This window comes from Lygodium microphyllum, chromosome 27 (genome assembly GCF_053477565.2).
Source record: "Lygodium microphyllum isolate KBCC chromosome 27, Lygodium_microphyllum_v1.1.10, whole genome shotgun sequence".
NCBI lineage: Eukaryota > Viridiplantae > Streptophyta > Polypodiopsida > Schizaeales > Lygodiaceae > Lygodium > Lygodium microphyllum.
Genome location: NC_141161.1, coordinates 32542466 through 32559916, shown reverse-complemented (window position 1 = coordinate 32559916; position 17451 = coordinate 32542466). Strand labels below are relative to the sequence as shown.

The following is a 17451-nucleotide window of genomic DNA, read 5'->3' as shown; positions in this document are numbered from 1 at the left end:
TTAATTAAGGCACTTGTTGCTCTACAATATCTCCATGGCCGTTACAAAGGCCCCAAAGTTACTCTCATCTTTGTCTAGATAGATTGTTGTGTCGTCCGCACACAAACTCCACATCCAGAAGCTCCTCAAACTCAAGGATGGGTAACTTGATGCCTCTGATACCGCTAGATCTGTCTCTGAAGAAGGAGCTCATGGCCTAAGCTACAAACAAGAACAAGAAGGGAGCTAGTAGCCAGCCCTTTCTGCTTGATCTCTGAATGATGAATCTCTCTCCTTGTGCCCCACCAGTCATAACCTGGCTATGTGCTAAGGAGTAAAGAGCTGCTATTCCTCTGATCCACTGCTCTGGAAATCCCATCCTTAGCATCATGCCCTTTAGGAACTCCCAATCACTGCCATCATATGCCTTCTCAAAGTCAAGAAGTAGCACAATAAAGCCCTAGTTCCTAGATCTAGCCAAAGTTGTGGACTCCCAGAAAGTGAAGATATTGTCCAAGATGCTAGATTCTTGGACAAAACCTATCTGTGGGGTGAATGATATCTGCCATCAATGGGGCTAATCTGAGACTAATTGCCTTTGCAAGGATCTTGTAGGCAGTTCCAAGTAATGTGAAGGGTCTCCACTATGTGATCTCTAGTCTATCTCCACTTCCTTTGAGAATGAGGTGAATCAATCCCTCTAAAAGTTGCTCTAGCATAACACCCTGTTGCCATGATCTCTTGGAAATCTAAGATGAGGCCTACAGTGATAAGATCCCAATAGCTCAGAAAGGACTTATCCAATCCATCTTCTCTTGGACACTTGCCTCAGGGCAATGCCAAAAGCACACTCTGCTCTCCTACACCTCGGGGATTGGCCCCAAGATACATCCCTCCAACATATAAGACATAACACACAAACTCCACTATTTTCTTGTTTTGCAGGATCCAAAAATATATAAATCCTCACCAAACAGTCCCAAGAAAAGCATACAACTGGCCTACAGCAAAGGTTCCTTTGCACTCAACGTATAAGTCATAACCTAGGAAGACAATTGCTATGTAATCCACGACTGATACCATGTCATGCATCATGCATAGTGCATATGATCCTCGTGCACAAACAATATTTATCAAATCAGCATTTTGTGATGTGGAAAAACAGCCCTTTCATGATTTTCACTAAACGTATGCTTCGATGTATGGAGGCTAGCATCGATTTCTCGTGTTACTAGCCCTTAAACTGAATTATCGTAATTCTAAATGGAATGCACAATCAAATGCTTCAAAAATTCAAACCCTCTCAGCCCTCTTAATCTCTTAACATCACCCTTTCGCTCTAACATCTAGGTTATGCTGTGTTGCGTAGGTGTAGGGTTTTGTTTTGTATGTAGTTTTTGCATAAAATGAAAAAAAATGAGCTCTAACACATAAACAAAGCTGAACTGAAGTTGAAATTCATGCTTCGGTTTTTTTTTTAGCCACAACCACGAATCATAATTTTCTAGATTTTTATAATGCAAAAATCTTTTTTTTTTCTATTTTTAGCTATTTTTATCTATTTATTTGTGCATAAAAATAGATTATTTTCTACTTTGTGATTAGGGATTTATTATAACAGTTGAAATATGTTTTTTTCTCAGAATTTTATCCCATGTGCATCTCTTTTTCCACCCGAAACCAATAAAACCTTCATTTTTACACTAAAAATGCACTTTTCGAGCTATAATTTAATTATTACAACTATTTATTATTATGTATCTGCATTTCTTTTATGCACAGTCCTCAATCATAATGCAAATAAGGTCCAAACATTTTTTTTTCATATGAATTCCATTTGAACCATCAAACATCAACAAAAAGCAAATTTCCTTTGTAAAAATAGTGCATCCCGCTTATTTGTGTGTTGGGGTTTTTTTATCGTATGATCTTGTGATTGGATCACAAGGGAATGTCCAATTCTCGGAATGAGGTTGGCAGATCCTTACGCAAGCTATCTTGCAAGAGGATGAATAATCATCCTAATATAATATCTTTCTTGAGTAAAGATAATTGCTTGGAAGCAAAAGACCAGCCGATAAATTGGAATAATCTATGAACTTAAGCTTTTGACCAAGTCGGGTTAATGCATAACTACCTACAAATGTGTATGGACTGATATATACTAATAGTTTTACACAGGTGGTTAGGGCATAAAAATACCAATAGCCGGGAAACGAATCAAGCTCTTCAAACGAAGAGAATCTTCAACTTATGAGCTTGATGACTTAGATATGAGCCCTCTGCTTGAAGACAAGCAGGAAGAAAAAGACTTAGAGGATGAATATGAAGATATATCAGAAGAAGACCCTCCTTAACCTGTTATCTTATGAAATGGCACATGCCGGAGGATGTACAGGTTAGGAGGGGGTGAATGTCAAAGAGTTTATTATTCATAGTATAAATCATGGGATTCTTATGAACACAGAAGAACTTCACTAGGAGTTATATGAGGAATTTGCATACAAAATTTAGTCATTGTTACCCAATAACCAACTTAGTTACATAAGTTCTTTTGTATTTGGCATATAATTTTCAGTTGTGCCATGTATATTGATGAAAAATAAGTCTATGGGAACCTACAACTTGGTCAGCTGGAAGTAATTGACAATCTGCAGGATAAATCACATTGATTCAAGTGTAAAAATATGGTTAGAACTCAAGAAAAATGCCAAAAGTCCACTAGGTTCACGGGGGACCTGAAGTAATAGACTAATCTGACCAGCAAGTGACCTGAGTAGGTCAAAAAGTGACCTGGGCCTAAGCAGGAAGCAGCCCGCATTTTTCGGCGCAAAATGCGGACTGCACAGCCTGATTGCAACTAGAGAGAGCTGAAGCCATGGTGCATGCTTAAACTGGAGACTAACAGGACTTGAAGATGAAGATGCAAACACGGTGAGAGCTCCACTTATCTATCCATTTGGTCTGACGAAAATGCATGGTATGAGAGTCTATAAAAGGGAAAAATCTGAGAGAAAAGTATTCAGCCTTCTCTTATGCACGTTTTCTCTCATTTTGTCTACCTTATTCATAGTCCAATGAAGCCCGACTTGTACCCCAAGTACTTGACTAACTTTGGGGCAAACAAAGGGTGATTTTTTGAAGGTGTATGGGCTGTTATGGGCTGAAATAACCAGTCATAAACAGGGCAGCCCACTGTTCTTGTCCATTTTTATGAGCAAACAAGAGATTTATGTGGTTGTAATAGAAGAAAATGACCTCTTTTCATCAGGACTTTACTCATTAATGATTAGAGGAGCTTATACATGAGTTTATGCACTCTTTTTGAGCTTGATTATGGGCTGGAATTTTCTGTTTTAAAACAGGGCTGAAGTTAAAATTATGCTCCTTCAATGCATTTCATGTACCATTGGCCCAAATCTTGAATGTATTTGAAGTCTACCAACATAATACTTGTTCCCTAGAGTTGAAATCCATCTATGTACTTGAAATAAGAGCCATTAGAGCTTGCATTTGATATTCATATTTGGATTAAGAATCTGAGTATATCCTTTATGTTATGGAGTATGTATCCAAAGGCATTTGATGTAATCAAGATAGAGTTATTTATTCCATTCATGTATGCTAACTACATAGAGAAAAAGCTTGAACTCTTCTTCCACATCTAAATTATTTCTAAAACCCGGATATTGTAAAACCCCAATCTTTTTCCTTTTCCTGAACTTTGAATCCCATACTCCTCTTCTGCACTAAGCCCCGGTGGTAGACCTTCAACCCATAACACGACGACAACACCCTTTAGGCTGACCTACGGGACTGAGGCAATTTTTCCATTAGAGTTCTTTGTCCCTAGCTTGAGGATAGTAGTGCAGGAGAGATGGGAAGGAAAGGAATCTTGGACCAACCGCCTCATGAAATTGGAACGACTCACTGAGACTTGACTCCTAGCCACCCATGCCCTAATTGTGAGAAAGCACGACGGAAGATGTGGTTCGATAAGCACGTCAAACAATGCGACTTTGAGTAAGGAGACTTTGTTTTGCTCTACTCAATAAAGGGCCACAAGCAGAAGATGAGATTCCGAGGGTTGGGACCTTTCGAGTGTGCACCATTAGTAGGACGGGCAATGTAGAACTTGAAACCCTTGAAGGTGAGGGCATAGGCTTCTTTAATGGCAGTCGCATGAAGAAGTACTACCCTCCCATATACCCACTGCATAAGCCCCCTATGCTAGAAGCCCCTGTCAATGCCTGCATAGCCACCATCACCGGACTAGAGAACGAGGATGAAGAGGTGGTAGCACCAGCATACCTACGCATCACGGCCACTGCCCGGCGCACACACTTTTGTGGTCCTAATCGACGAGAGAGCTGACTTCAATGTCTTGACTCATGATCATTGGACCCTCATTGGTCAACCACAACTACAGCCTACCAACACTAAACTAAACCCATTCGGGGGCAAGCCATATGCACTCCTAGGGAAGTGCAAAATCGCAGTCTCTATCGAGTCTGAGAGCCTATCGGTCATCTTCTATGTATTGCTAAATACGAAGGATACAAGTCAGGAATCGCTGTTAGGACGTACTTTCAAGAAACAAGCACATTGCAACGTAGATTATTTCTGCAGCATATTCACCTTGTCATTGGCAACATTCGAATCGGGACAGCTTTCAGCAAGGGCAGCAAGGCTCCACTCAAGCCTACTATGCCACCGATAGAGCTACCTAGGACCGAACCTAGGGAGGGGGGTCGTGACTCATCACAACCCATCCAAACTACAAGACCACCGCCAACAAAGACCATCCCCAAAGCCATAGAGCCCACGCTTAAAAGGGCACCAAAGCACCAAAAGCGACCTGCTCATAGCCAACAAACCCAGCCCCACAAGGCTAACGACTATCATTCATGACCTAAGAAACCGACACAATGCTATCAATGTAGGCGCACAATCAAGCCGCGATGGATCTCCAAAGATCTATTGCAAGCCCAAGGGTACTATGAAGGCAACACCTGAATATGGGTGCCCAAGAAAGGAAATCCTAGACGCATAGCCCAACCACGACCATCGCTTGCCACCCCATCTCCAAGAAGCCACACTCCTGCTAAGACATGGAAAAGCCAAAAAACCCGAGCTGCAAAGCCTACAGAACCTGCAACAGTTGTGGTCAAAAAACCCCAACCCATCTATCGACCCAAACAACAGCTTGATACCCCAGGATCATCTAAGTCTAAAGAGCTTGGTACCCCAGTGGCTACGCAAAAAGAGGGCAACGCGCAATCTATGCCACGGGAGCCACCCTCAGTACCCCAAAGCAACATTGGACACACGGATCAGACTACGGAGCTACCCTTAGACACACCACTGTCAAGTCCGCTACCACTAGAACCATCACGGTCTAGCCCAATTCCACCGCAACCACCAGTTGGTCTAAGACCTTCCTACGAGCGACATTCATTCCTAACAATCGCCAAGGACCTTGCTGAGAATACGAGAGATGACTTGGTGACTTGCATCAAGCTCTTGGACAACACTTTCACCACGTTTGCTAGGAGCTATAAAAGACTTGACTTCAACTTGCTTGATGAACCCCTTGCCTCTGATGTTCGTTCTTTATCCTGCACTTGGGAAAAATATGAGTTCATAACTGTAAAATTTCCCAAGGTCGCAAAGGAGTTGATCAATAATGGTAAAATCTCAAAAGAGCAAGTGCTCATCAGATGGCTAATAACATCATACCACAAGCCCCAAAGGCCTGCGTCACCTGCTGAGCTTGAGAAACTCACTCGCCTCGCTGAATCTGACTCGTCGTTCCTTCAAAAATGATGTAACCTACATCTCCAATGGGAGAAACAGGGTTGCCAAGTAATGACTAACGCTGAGCAGCGGCGTGCAATTAAAACAACCAAATATGACCCAACTTATAGCACCAACCTCTTTCAGGGTCTTGGCCATCACTCGAAACAAACACCTAAATGACCAGGTCTTCGCCCACCCTTATATTGATCGCATCCTTACGGAAGAGGAACTACATGTGGCTAGCCGCATTAACTCGGGTGATTTTCTAATCAATGTCCTAACCTACATTACCCAAGTATGCGTTAGCCCTTGCAATCTCGATCATCATGCCCGCTTGGAATACAACCCTAATTTCTACAATTGGCTTATGCCAAAGTAGATAGCATCATACGGCACTTAAATGCCCTTCCCCCTCCCATGTCCAATCCTAGGAAGGATTCTCATTATTTCCCGAGGGGTGTAAGGTGATTAGGTGATTAAGTAAACATAGGCAAGAAGGAAACAAAAAGACTTAATCAAAGTTAAAAGCAGGAAAGAGTGGGAATGAATAGGCTGTTGTTCGAAAATTTCGTGTCTTTAATTCAGCTTGTTAATTTTCTCCATGGAAGCAAAATCAATTTCCTCATCACCGAAAAGCCATCTGAGAAATACTAATTTTGGACTATGGTAAATGACAGGTACCCACAATGGCAAGGCAAGATAAAGGTGGCTAACTCCTATTCACGGAGAAAGAACAAACGAGATACGGCCTAAGCGTAGAAACAAGGGGCTTCAGACAATTCACCTTCAAGCACATGCTAAATCTGAACAAAGCCATCTTGGAAGAGCCGGCTGTAAAGTAGTTGGTGGACAAATACACCCTCCGGAAGTACATGGAGAAAGTAGGGCAAGCAGTTGACTATAGCATGTGATTAGAGTTCTTAAGAAGCTTTGATGATGCAAGAAACTATGGCACAATAACAGTCATGACAGCAGGAGAAGAACGCCAAGTGGAGGTACCCCTAAGTGCAGCAATGGTGGAGAAGGCCCTAGGTTTGGCCCCCAAGAAAGAAAAATGCCATCAAAGACACATGTACACAATGCTGGGTGTGAATAAGAATGATGTGCACACGATGGATGGGATAAGTCTGGCAAACATCCCAAACCCAGAAGCGAGGATACAAGCAAAGATGGCCCATGCCCTCTTCTTGGGACAGAGGTACAATGCATTGATGAACAGGATTAGCATGCCACTGCTTGAGAGCATAGCCGCAGGGTCCCTTGAAGAGGTGGATTGGAATGGGTTGTCTTAAAAACCATCAAGACCTTGGCCGCCATCCTAGCCACAAGTGCAACACTAGCCGGAGGGGAGTCCCTAGCCTTAACTGCCAAATCAGCACGTAAGAAGCTTGCCTCCAAGGCCTTCATGATTAGATTCGGCGGAGTCTTAACAGCTATCATCCAAGAGGCCATAAAGGAGGCAGAAGAAGTTGAGGAGGAGATAAAAGAGATACCCCAACAGTCGCCGCGCCCTGATGTGGAGAAATCCAGAAAGAGAACCATCAGTGACTGGAGAGGTCAGGAAGTGCAGGCTACCCAAAATGGGGCCAAGGCACAAGAGAAAAAGAAGGCCACGAAGCCCCATCAACAAGGAAGAGAGGAAATGACGAAGGAAGAACGAGCAAAGCTAAAAAGAGCTCAAAAATAATCCAAAAGGGCGGAAGAAGAACGAAAGCGAAAATAGGAGAAAGAAATGAAGAAAATGAGAGAAGAATCACAAAGAGCTGAGGAGGAGAGGAGAAGGAGAGCGGAAGAAGAGGCAGAGAAGCTAAGGAGAAAGGAGGATGAAGACATGGCGGAGGCCATGCACAAGTCTGTAGAGAAGACCCATGGCCCTAAAGAAATGGCCACCTTGAGCCCACGGCACGGAGAACCAAGCGAAACCGTTGAAGCAGCTCCAGTTGTTGCAAGAAAGGGCAAAGCCCTGTTGCATCCCCTCTCTTCGACTCTCACACCTTAGACCACCACCACCACCTCCACAATACAAGAGCTAGCGCATGCCATGGACAACACTCAGCTTATGTCCATGATGTAGTTCTTGGTCACGAAAGTACAAGAGATAGTACCAGGGACAAGAGCCAAAAGACTGGCTGTAGCAGACGCCGAGTCAAGGCAATGTCAAAAGATGACGTACCAGCGAGACAGTAGGTTTGCGGAGAGGAACACGGAGTGAACTCGGCAAACATGGAGAAGAGAAGAGAAGAGAGAAAAAAACTCTAACGAACGAAATGATGAAGTTCTGAATCATGGAGTGAATGTGATACAAGGAAACAAGGGTGTCGTAGCACAAGCAAGATGAGGAAGATAGCCACGAACCACGAACCGCGATGTCCTCCTGAAGGGGTGTGAGGGTAGTGGAGGGGCTGGAGAGAAGAGGTGACGGACAGAATAAATCAGCCGTAAGGAATGAATAAGAGAGAGGCCTATAAATAGGCATATTCAGTCTAGGATGGTGGCCCTTTTTGGGGCTGCAAACCCTAAACGTAAACCCATCCCTCTGCATGTCATGACCAAAGCACAGACAAAGAAAGTAGGCATATCACTGCTAGGTCCCACCAATTTAGATGCAGCCTCAATAGGAAAGAAGAGCCGAAGGAGAAGGAAGAAAAAGACTGAGGCAAAGGTTACACTTAAGACTGAGGGTGCGACAACGCTAGTGACCGGCAAGAAGGTCACAGATACAGAGGTAGAGACTACCACTCCAAAGATGACAGAGAAAGGAAGTGCCAAAGTAGGGGAGTATCCTCATCCTAGGCGCCAACTCGAAGCAATAGGAAAAGTAACAGAGTGGGTAAAGAAAGCCCAGGAGCACATCAAGGACGTTGAGCCTATCCTAGAGGACGAGATCAAGGATCTCTCTAGCGTGAGCACGCCAGTCGCGCCTGCATTACCAAGGTCGAGAAATGTACCCATGCCATAGGCGGCCCCTCCGAGGCCAAGTTTAAATGCTATGGACCAATCAGTCAGTCAAGACCAATGGCCAAGAGGCACAACACTAGGAGAGAGGCAAGCAACCAGCAACCTCCTCGCGACGTTGGTAACCACCCCAGTGACTCTGACTGTAGGAGACCTGCTCAAGCAACACCCCACGCTATGGCAGGAGTTGAAACATTGGGTGGAAAAACCAATGGAGCATGTTGCAACTGACTTACAGGATCACGATGCAGTCACGCAGATACCCATCCTAACACTGCACTCAGTGCCAAAGTCACTACACGTCAATGCCTTTTGGGAAGGCACTGAGACGCACGCAATCTTGCCTATCCTAGCCCTAGGAGACATAACACAGAGGGGAGTCGTAGATACTGGGGCAGGATTGAATGTGTTGAGTCATGCTATGCTCTAGGCTTGGGGAAATCCGCCTATCGAACAGCTAGGTTCAACGTCACTCTAGCTAACAGAACGAAAGTAAGGCCATTTGGAGTCTTGAAGAATTGGCAATTAAAGTTCGCGAGTGTTCAGTTCTTTGTGAACATCGTCATGAAGAGCGTGGACTATGACATTTTGCTAGGCCAACCCTCGATAAGGAACGCTCGAGTCACTGAAGACTAGGGCAACAGTTTAATCTTTCTAGGAAACCGAACGGAAGCAGTAAGGGTCGAGATGCACACTTGGAAGACGACCCCTGTCGACCTAGATGCCATCTCTGCCATGCTTAGAGGCAATGAGCTAGTAAGCAAGTCTTACAGGCCTTTGACCAAATACATCCCTTGTCCTAAGGATGAGCGAGATTGGATGCACGTCCTAGTGACCATCAATCTCCCATTCTTCGACGAAGAGGGGATGTACAAACAGGCTGCAAAACTACGAGCGTGTCGAAGGAGTCCCCCATGCCACTTTGCATGATGGCCAAGAGCTCAAGCAGCTGACCAAGGCCTCTATCTCTTTCCATGTTCTTCACAATGGGCTTGAACTTCACAAAATCCTTGAGTATCTGACAGGTAAATTGACTGGCAACCTCGCCGCTAATCTAAAGCCTCTCAGAGACCTCCTGGATGATCCGAATGGAGATGGACCAAGGTGCATGATCTGAACTTACTGTACAATTGGGCTTTAGTCACTGATGAGGAAGAAGCTAGAGATAAGAGTCTAGGAGATGATGAGCAGTCAGAAGGTGGCGATTCCGATGATGAGTACGAGGATTGCCTCTCGGTTAGTGAGGAAAGCAAGGAAGAAATAGACACTATAGAATACGACACCGAAGGAAGGGTAATAGAGTAGATAAGAGCGGACTCCAAGCCCCAAAGAGGGAATGCCTACAGGGTTGAGAGAGGAATCATGCGGATGGAGTGCAATCGCTCTTGGTTGGAACACGTTGGAGCAATGGAGTATGAACAAGCAGGAGTAGCCCAACCACCGGGAACACCCTTTCTTAGGACAGAAGCACCCTCTGAGATACAACCATAATCGGAGGTCAGTACGGAGAGTGATCCAAAGATACCCCGACCTCCTAGGACTAGACGCACCAAGGGGGACCTGCCAGTCCACCTGAGGCACAGACAATTGAAGGAAGACAAGAAAGGAGAGACGAAGAAGTCAGAGGCGGAACAATAGAAGAAACCGTAGGACCTATCAAAATGTTTCACGAAGTTTAAGAAAGGTGACAAGGTAGTGATCCTGCTGGGGGCGAAAGGACAAGGATAGTCAAGTGAATTGATCGAGAGGCCCCCCAAGGTCAAGGAAATTAACTTGGCAAGGGAAGGCAAGAAGCCTTGACCTGTGTTTATATTTGATGACCTAACCAAGGGGGAAGAGGCCGGTCTCATTGCACTCTTGCAAGAGTACGTGGATGCATTTGCCTAGTCCTTACATGAGCTCAAAGGAGTGGATCCTAGAGTGGTGATGCATAACATACCGATGGCCCCTGATACATAACAGGATCACGATGCAGTCAAATTTAAGAAAGGTGACAAGGTAGTGATCCTGCAGGGGCGAAACGACGAGGATAGTCAAGTGAATCGATCGAGGGGCCCCCAAAGGTCAAGGAAGTCAACTTGGCAAGGGAAGGCAAGAAGCCTCGACCCGTGTTTATAGCTGATGACCTAACCAAGGGGGAAGAGGCTGGTCTCATTGCACTCTTCCAAGAGTACGTGGATGCATTCGCCTAGTCCTTAGATGAGCTCAAAGGAGTGGATCCTAGAGTAGTGATGCATAAAATACCGATGGCCCCTGATACATAACAGGATCACGATGCAGTCACGCAGATACCCAGCCTAGTCCTTAGATGAGCTCAAAGAAGTGGATCCTAGAGTGGTGATGCATAACATACCGATGGTCCCTCATGCAGTGCCTATTAACACAGGTCGAGGCTTCTTTCCTTCCCTTGCCAAGTTGACTTCCTTGACCTTGGGGGGCCCCTCGATCGATTCACTTGACTGTCCTCGTCGTTTCGCCCCCAGCAGGATCACTACCTTGTCACCTTTCTTAAACTTTCACCGTGAAACATTTTGGTAGGTCCTGCGGTTTCTTCTATTGTTCCACCTCTGACTTCTTCGTCTCTCCTTTCTTGTCTTCCTTCAATTGTCTATGCCTCAGGTGGACTGGCAGGTCCCCCTTGGTGCGTTTGGTCCTAGGAGGTCCGGGTATCTCTGGGTCACTCTCTGTACTGACCTCCGATTGTGGTTGTAGCTCGGAGGGTGCTTCTGTCCTAAGCAAGGGTGTTGCCAATGGCTGGGCTACTCCTGCTTGTTCATACTCCACTGCTCCAACGTACTCCAACCAAGAGCGATTGCACTCCATCTGCATGACTCCTCTCTCAACCCTGTAGGCATTCTCTCTTTGGGGCCTGGAGTCTACTCTTATCTCCTCTATTACCCTTCCTTCGGTGTCGTATTCTATAGTGTCTATTTCTTCCTTGCTTTCCTCACTAAGCGAGAGGCAATCCTCGTACTTATCATCGAAATCGCCACCTTCTGACTGCTCATCATCTCCGAGACTCTTATCTCTAGCTTCTTCCTTATCAGTGACTAAAGCCCGATTATACAATAATTTCAGATCATGCACCTTGGTCCATCTCCACTTCGGTTCATCCAGGAGGTCTCTGAGAGGCTTGAGATTAGCCGCAAGGTTGCCAATCAGTTTACCTGTCAAATACTCAAGGATCTTGTGAAGTTCAAGCCCATTGCAAGGAACATGGAAAAAGATAGAGGCCTTGGTCGGCTGCTTGAGCTCTTGGCCATCATGCAAAGTGACATGGGGGCTCCTTCTTCGACACGCTCGAAGTTTTTGCAGCCTGTTTATACATCCCCTCTTCGTCGAAGAATGGGAGATCAATGGTCGCTAGGACGTGCATCCAATCTTGCTCATCCTTAGGACAAGGGATGTATTTGGTCAAAGGCCTGTAAGACTTCCTTACTAGCTCGTCGCCTCTAAGCACGGCAGAGATGGCATCTAGGTCGACAAGGGTCGTCTTCCAAGTGTCCATCTCGACCCTTGCTGCTTCCATTCGGTTTCCTAGAAAGATTAAACTGTTGCCCTAGTCTTCAATGACTCGAGCGTTCCTTATCGAGGGTTGGCCTAGCAGAATGTCATAGTCCACGCCCTTCATGACATTGTTCACAGAGAACTGGACACTCACGAACTTTAATGGCCAATTCTTCAAGACTGCAAATGGCCTTACTTTCATTCCGTTAGCTAGAGTGACGTTGAACCTAGCTGTTCGATAGGCGGATTTCCCCAAGCCTAGAGCATAGCATGACTCAACTCACTCACTCTTGCCCCAGTATCTACGATTCCCCTCTATGTTACGTCTCCTAGGGCTAGGATAGGCAAGATTGCGTGCGTCTCAATGCCTTCCCAAAAGGCGTTGACGTGTAGTGACTTTGGCACTGAGTGTAGCGTCAGGCTAGGTATCTGCGTGACTGCATCGTGATCCTGTAAGTCAGTTGCAACATGCTCCATTGGTTTTTCCACCCAATGTTTCAACTCCTGCCATAGCGTGGGGTGTTGCTTGAGCAGGTCTCCTACACTCACACTCACTGGGGTGGTTACCAACATCGCGAGGAGGTTGCTGGTTGCTTGCCTCTCTCCTAGTGTTGTGCCTCTTGGCCATTGGTCTTGACTGACTGACTGGTCCATAGCATCTAAACTTGGTCTCGGAGAGGTTGCCTATAGCATGGGTACGTTTCTCGACCTTGGTCATGCAGGCAAGACTGGCGTGCTTACGCTAGAGAGATCCTCGATCTCGTCCTCTAGGATAGGCTCAACGTCCTTGATGTGCTCCTGGGCTTTCTTTACCCACTCTTTTACTTTGCCTATTGCTTCGAGTTGGCGCCTAGGATGAGGATACTCCCCTACTTTGGCACTTCCTTTCTCTGTCGTCTTTGGAGTGGTAGTCTCTACCTCTATATCAGTGACCTTCTTGCTGGTCACTAGCGTTGTCGCACCCTCAATCTAAGTGTAACCTTTGCGTCAATCTTTTTCTTCCTTCTCCTTCGGCTCTTCTTTCCTATTGAGGCTGCATCTAAATTGCTGGGACCTGGCAGTGATATGCCTGCTTTCTTTATTTGTGCTTTGGTCATGACATGCAAAGGGATGGGTGTATCCTTGCTCCCCATCTCCTCTCTTCATCTTCTTCTCTTCTCTTGTCTCGCGCGGCTATGGAGAATGGAGCTTGATGGAGAGGGATTGAGGTTGCTTGAGCTTGTCTCAAGGATCGTGGAGCTACCGGCGTGCAAGAGAGAGGAATGTACTCGATCGAGCATCAAGGTAAGCTCACTACACCCCATGGATAGGGATAGTGCATCGGCTATGTGAGAGGTAGCCATGGCCGCTTGGCTTGAAACGCTTGACCAATAAGCAATCCGTAGGTCTCGGGGGTTGAGCTAGAGAGCTCCCTTCACTCAGAGATGGCACTGCTATCACCATCTCTTTTCTTGGCCTTGATGGGTACTTCATACCATATCTTTCCAAGATTGGCAACACATATGGACATGTTAGAGAGAGAGAGAGAGAGAGAGGACCTTTGCCAATGCAGTCTCGAAAGGCCTGCACAGATACCCTTCAGTTCAAGTTATAGTTCCCACAGAATCCTTACATTCCCTCCCTTGGATCATCAAGATTCCCTCAGTCCATGGAGGCTTTCTCACCCAGCCTGTCACATACACAATACTCTTGGGCCAATGCCTCGCATGCAAGATGATCAGACATCTTGTAGCGGAATGCCACTAAAGATCAGACATCAAGCGGGCTGGTAGCAAGCTCCATGTGACTATGGTTCTGGTTCTGACAAGACAACTGATACGGAGCTCTGCTCTGGTGATTCTGGTGCCTAAGGCGGATGTGTCAAGTGGGGAAGATGGATGCAGCTTGAGCGAGGAACCGGACGAAGGCTGCAAGGATGGATGAAGAAGCTCAAGATGCATCCGTGTGTAGGGTGTGGCGTGGTGATCGAGGGAGGGCTGATGAGGGCAAGATGGTGGCAGGCAAGGATGGTGGCGAGCAGGGCTGTTGTGTCGGGTGGGAGGTGAGCAGGGAGAATCTGTCCATACAAACGTAATTAGTCTCTTATAACACACTTGAATTTGTCATTCGCAAGATGGTGGCAGGCAAGGATGGTGGCGAGCAGGGCTGTTGTGTCAGGTGGGAGGTGAGCAGGGAGAATCTGTCCATACAAACGTAATTAGTCTCTTATAACACACTTGAATTTGTCATTCGCACGATGTCATTGAAATTTCAGGGAACTCAAACTAAAGAGATAAATTGGAGATGTGTTATGTTGAAGATGCACATGTTCACGTTTCTTGATGGTTATGCTTTTCCTGTTACCTACAGCATTAAGTCACACAGTTACAGAAAGAAGACCCAGCACCTTAATGTCTTTCAAGTCGAGTATCAAAACCTCCAAGTTTGCTTTCATTGCAAATTGCAAGTCTACACCAGGAAAACCTTGACTGTCAAAGATAGTTCCCTCTAGCAAGTCCTTGCTTGTGAGGTGGACTCCATCATATGTAACTCGCACAGTCAGCTTTGAGGTTGTTGCATGTTCACACATCCACTTTTGGAATTTTATAGGTAATTCAAACAGCCTTCTTACCTGGAAATCAACTGTAATACTTGTAAATAGATATTTATCCCATTAACAACACTGAGAAGGTAGTTCAAAATATGTGCCAAGCACTCAAGAACAACTATATGTTGGACTTTGTGAGACTGAAGAGATACCTTCCATGATAAGCGATTTTGTACTGCCTTCCTCAGCAAACCCAGAAGCTCTTGCATGGGTAAAATTGCAGAGCCAATGCACCTCTCCCTCCTCTTCTCAAAAGCTTCTACATGATCCCCAGATATCACAATCTGTTTGCCATTATCTTTTGCCTTATTTTCGTTGGTGTTTCTTGTGTTTGCAGAGTGACTCCATAATTCAAATCTTAGACCCAAAAACTCTTCATCCAGATCACGAAGATAATCAATCAGTTGCTGTCCTTGTGTCAAAGTAATGCGATGGTGTGCTGTTGCTCCAAACACAACAGTTTTTTGCAAATCCAGTTCCTAATAAACATAAGCAAATCGTAAAGATTTAGCAACCTGAAATTTTGATAAAACCATGAATTCTGGATCGAAATGGTAAGTACTGACATCTTCATAAATATAGTACAAATATCTTACAACCTTCTAATTTTACTGATTCAAATGTCAGATAGACCTTGTATGGACACCTTTTGTTTTCTGAGCCTCACATTAGTTAGGAAAATAAATTTATATATGTAAGAGTGAGAGAATGAAATAGCCTGGCTGGTTCTGTTGTTGGTTCTCAACTTCTCACAAATGCCATGCCATTGTATTCTCCACAATTAAGGTACATTGATGATCAATACTTCACAAACTGTCTACATGTGATCGAACATATGTTTAGAAAAATCAAGTATATTGTTGCATCCCCATGTTGGATGACTATCTGTGCCTTCCAAAAGACCTCAAGGGACAATTGCAATAGAAAAGTAAACTTCTTTGCTAGGAGGATCATGCCACAGATTCTCGTGTGCATAGCATCTCATGATGCTCCTATTGAGGGGGTGGACATCACTCCCCTACTATGCCCTCAGGCTAGTATGGGGGAACAGAGCTCGCTTTCTAGACCTACCACCAAGCATCACTGAATGGCACCCAGAACCCCTTCTTCCTTGTCTTCGACCATGCCAAAGAGGATATCTGTTCAGAAAGCCCTAGATCTTTTGCATAAGCATGCATCTATCATCTTGGAGCGTGAATAGCCTTCACTTTAGTGGAACACAGGGACCCAAGAAGCTGATTGTCCACTAGAAGCTGCAGCTAGCCCTTGCTGGACACAGACATTTTATTGCTTCAAGAGCACAAACACTCCTCCTCTCAGGAATGTGCTCCCAAGAGGCTCATTCACCTACTAGGAGTACTTGAGCACCATAGAGGATGAGCAAGGTAGAGGCACAAAGGACCCGGCCTTTCGCAAGCAAGATGGTTCATTGGACTTTTTTTTCCGAGATAAAAATTTATGTTAATAAATCCTCTCCAGACAATGTATTGCAAGGCAAACCATAATATACAAACAACCCTGTGAGGGACTTCTGAAACCAAAAGAATATACAACAAAAGGGGGGAAGTCTGTTACCAGGCCCAAATAAATAACCAATCAAGAGGTCCATAGCGCCAGACCATGTGTGGACAATAGTGAAAGAAGGTGTCAGAATTCTCTGTCTTGAGAAAAATCTCTCTCCTCTTCCTCATAGTCCCCAAGCTGCCCTATATCCTCTCCCCATTTCCCATGGAGAGTATTGGCAATGTCTGTCTGGATATTGAAGGAAGTCTCTCTAATGGATATATCCAATAGATCTATAGTGTGGCTGCATCTTGCAGTCCATATATAGCAGCTGATGATGCTAGCAATGAGCTCCCATCTATGACAGTGTCCCTAAGTTCACACTGTCCACAAAAATCTGGCATAGTAATCCTGCAGTCTCCAATGTCCTGCAGAAGTTAGCAAAGAACAGTGGTGATATGCCTTGTGCAGTCCAATTCAGCGATGTTACCAGCATCACTGATCCTGCTCCCCAATCTGTGGTGTATGCAAAGAAGGAAACATCCCTACTTGTCTCTGAAAATAGATCTCTCCATACCCGATCCCCAAGATCTCACTGTAATCTCTAAAGAGGCATCCTTCTATATGCCCACTATCTCCAATCATCCCATCATGCATGTCTCAAGGTGTAGATCCAAATACCAAGTCCTATCACAGTGACCCACAACCCTGATCCTTTGCTCGGAGCATCCTGTAAACTCCAACTAATCCAGACCCTCTCTCTTGAGTCTACCATGCTCGTTTACTTAGAAAATAAACACTCTCTCTCTATTCATAGCCACCCCTGTTAGAGATCATAGCCTGTTTGGAGGACAGGCAGCTGCACAGTCGGACCAGCAGGGCAGCTGCACAGTCGGACTGTGCAGACTGCCTGCAGCCCAGTCGGCTGCATTTAATGCAGCCGACCTATTTTCTGGCGCCCTATTTTCAGGCAGTTGTCGGCTATAAATACCCGACATTCTCAGCAGTCTGACACACACTTCTCTGACGCAGATTACAGACCGGTGACGCGCAGTTTCTGTCTCTGTTCACAGATTTCAGACAGCAGACAGTGCAGACTGCAGCAGACTTCAAGGTGGACA

General features: G+C 45.3%; 1 protein-coding gene across 2 annotated transcripts in view; it reads right to left on the bottom strand.

Moving 5' to 3' along the window:
* The window catches only part of LOC148012189 (uncharacterized), a 78750-nt gene that overhangs the window by 19621 nt on the left and 41678 nt on the right, over window positions 1–17451 (bottom strand). For both annotated transcript variants that reach the window (XM_087668955.1, XM_087668956.1), the window contains exons 5-6: window positions 14980–15306; window positions 14627–14851 (exon numbers count right to left, since the gene is read on the bottom strand). In XM_087668955.1, coding sequence (XP_087525081.1) covers window positions 14627–14851; window positions 14980–15306 — 552 coding nt within the window. The remainder of the gene's footprint in view (window positions 1–14626; window positions 14852–14979; window positions 15307–17451) is intronic.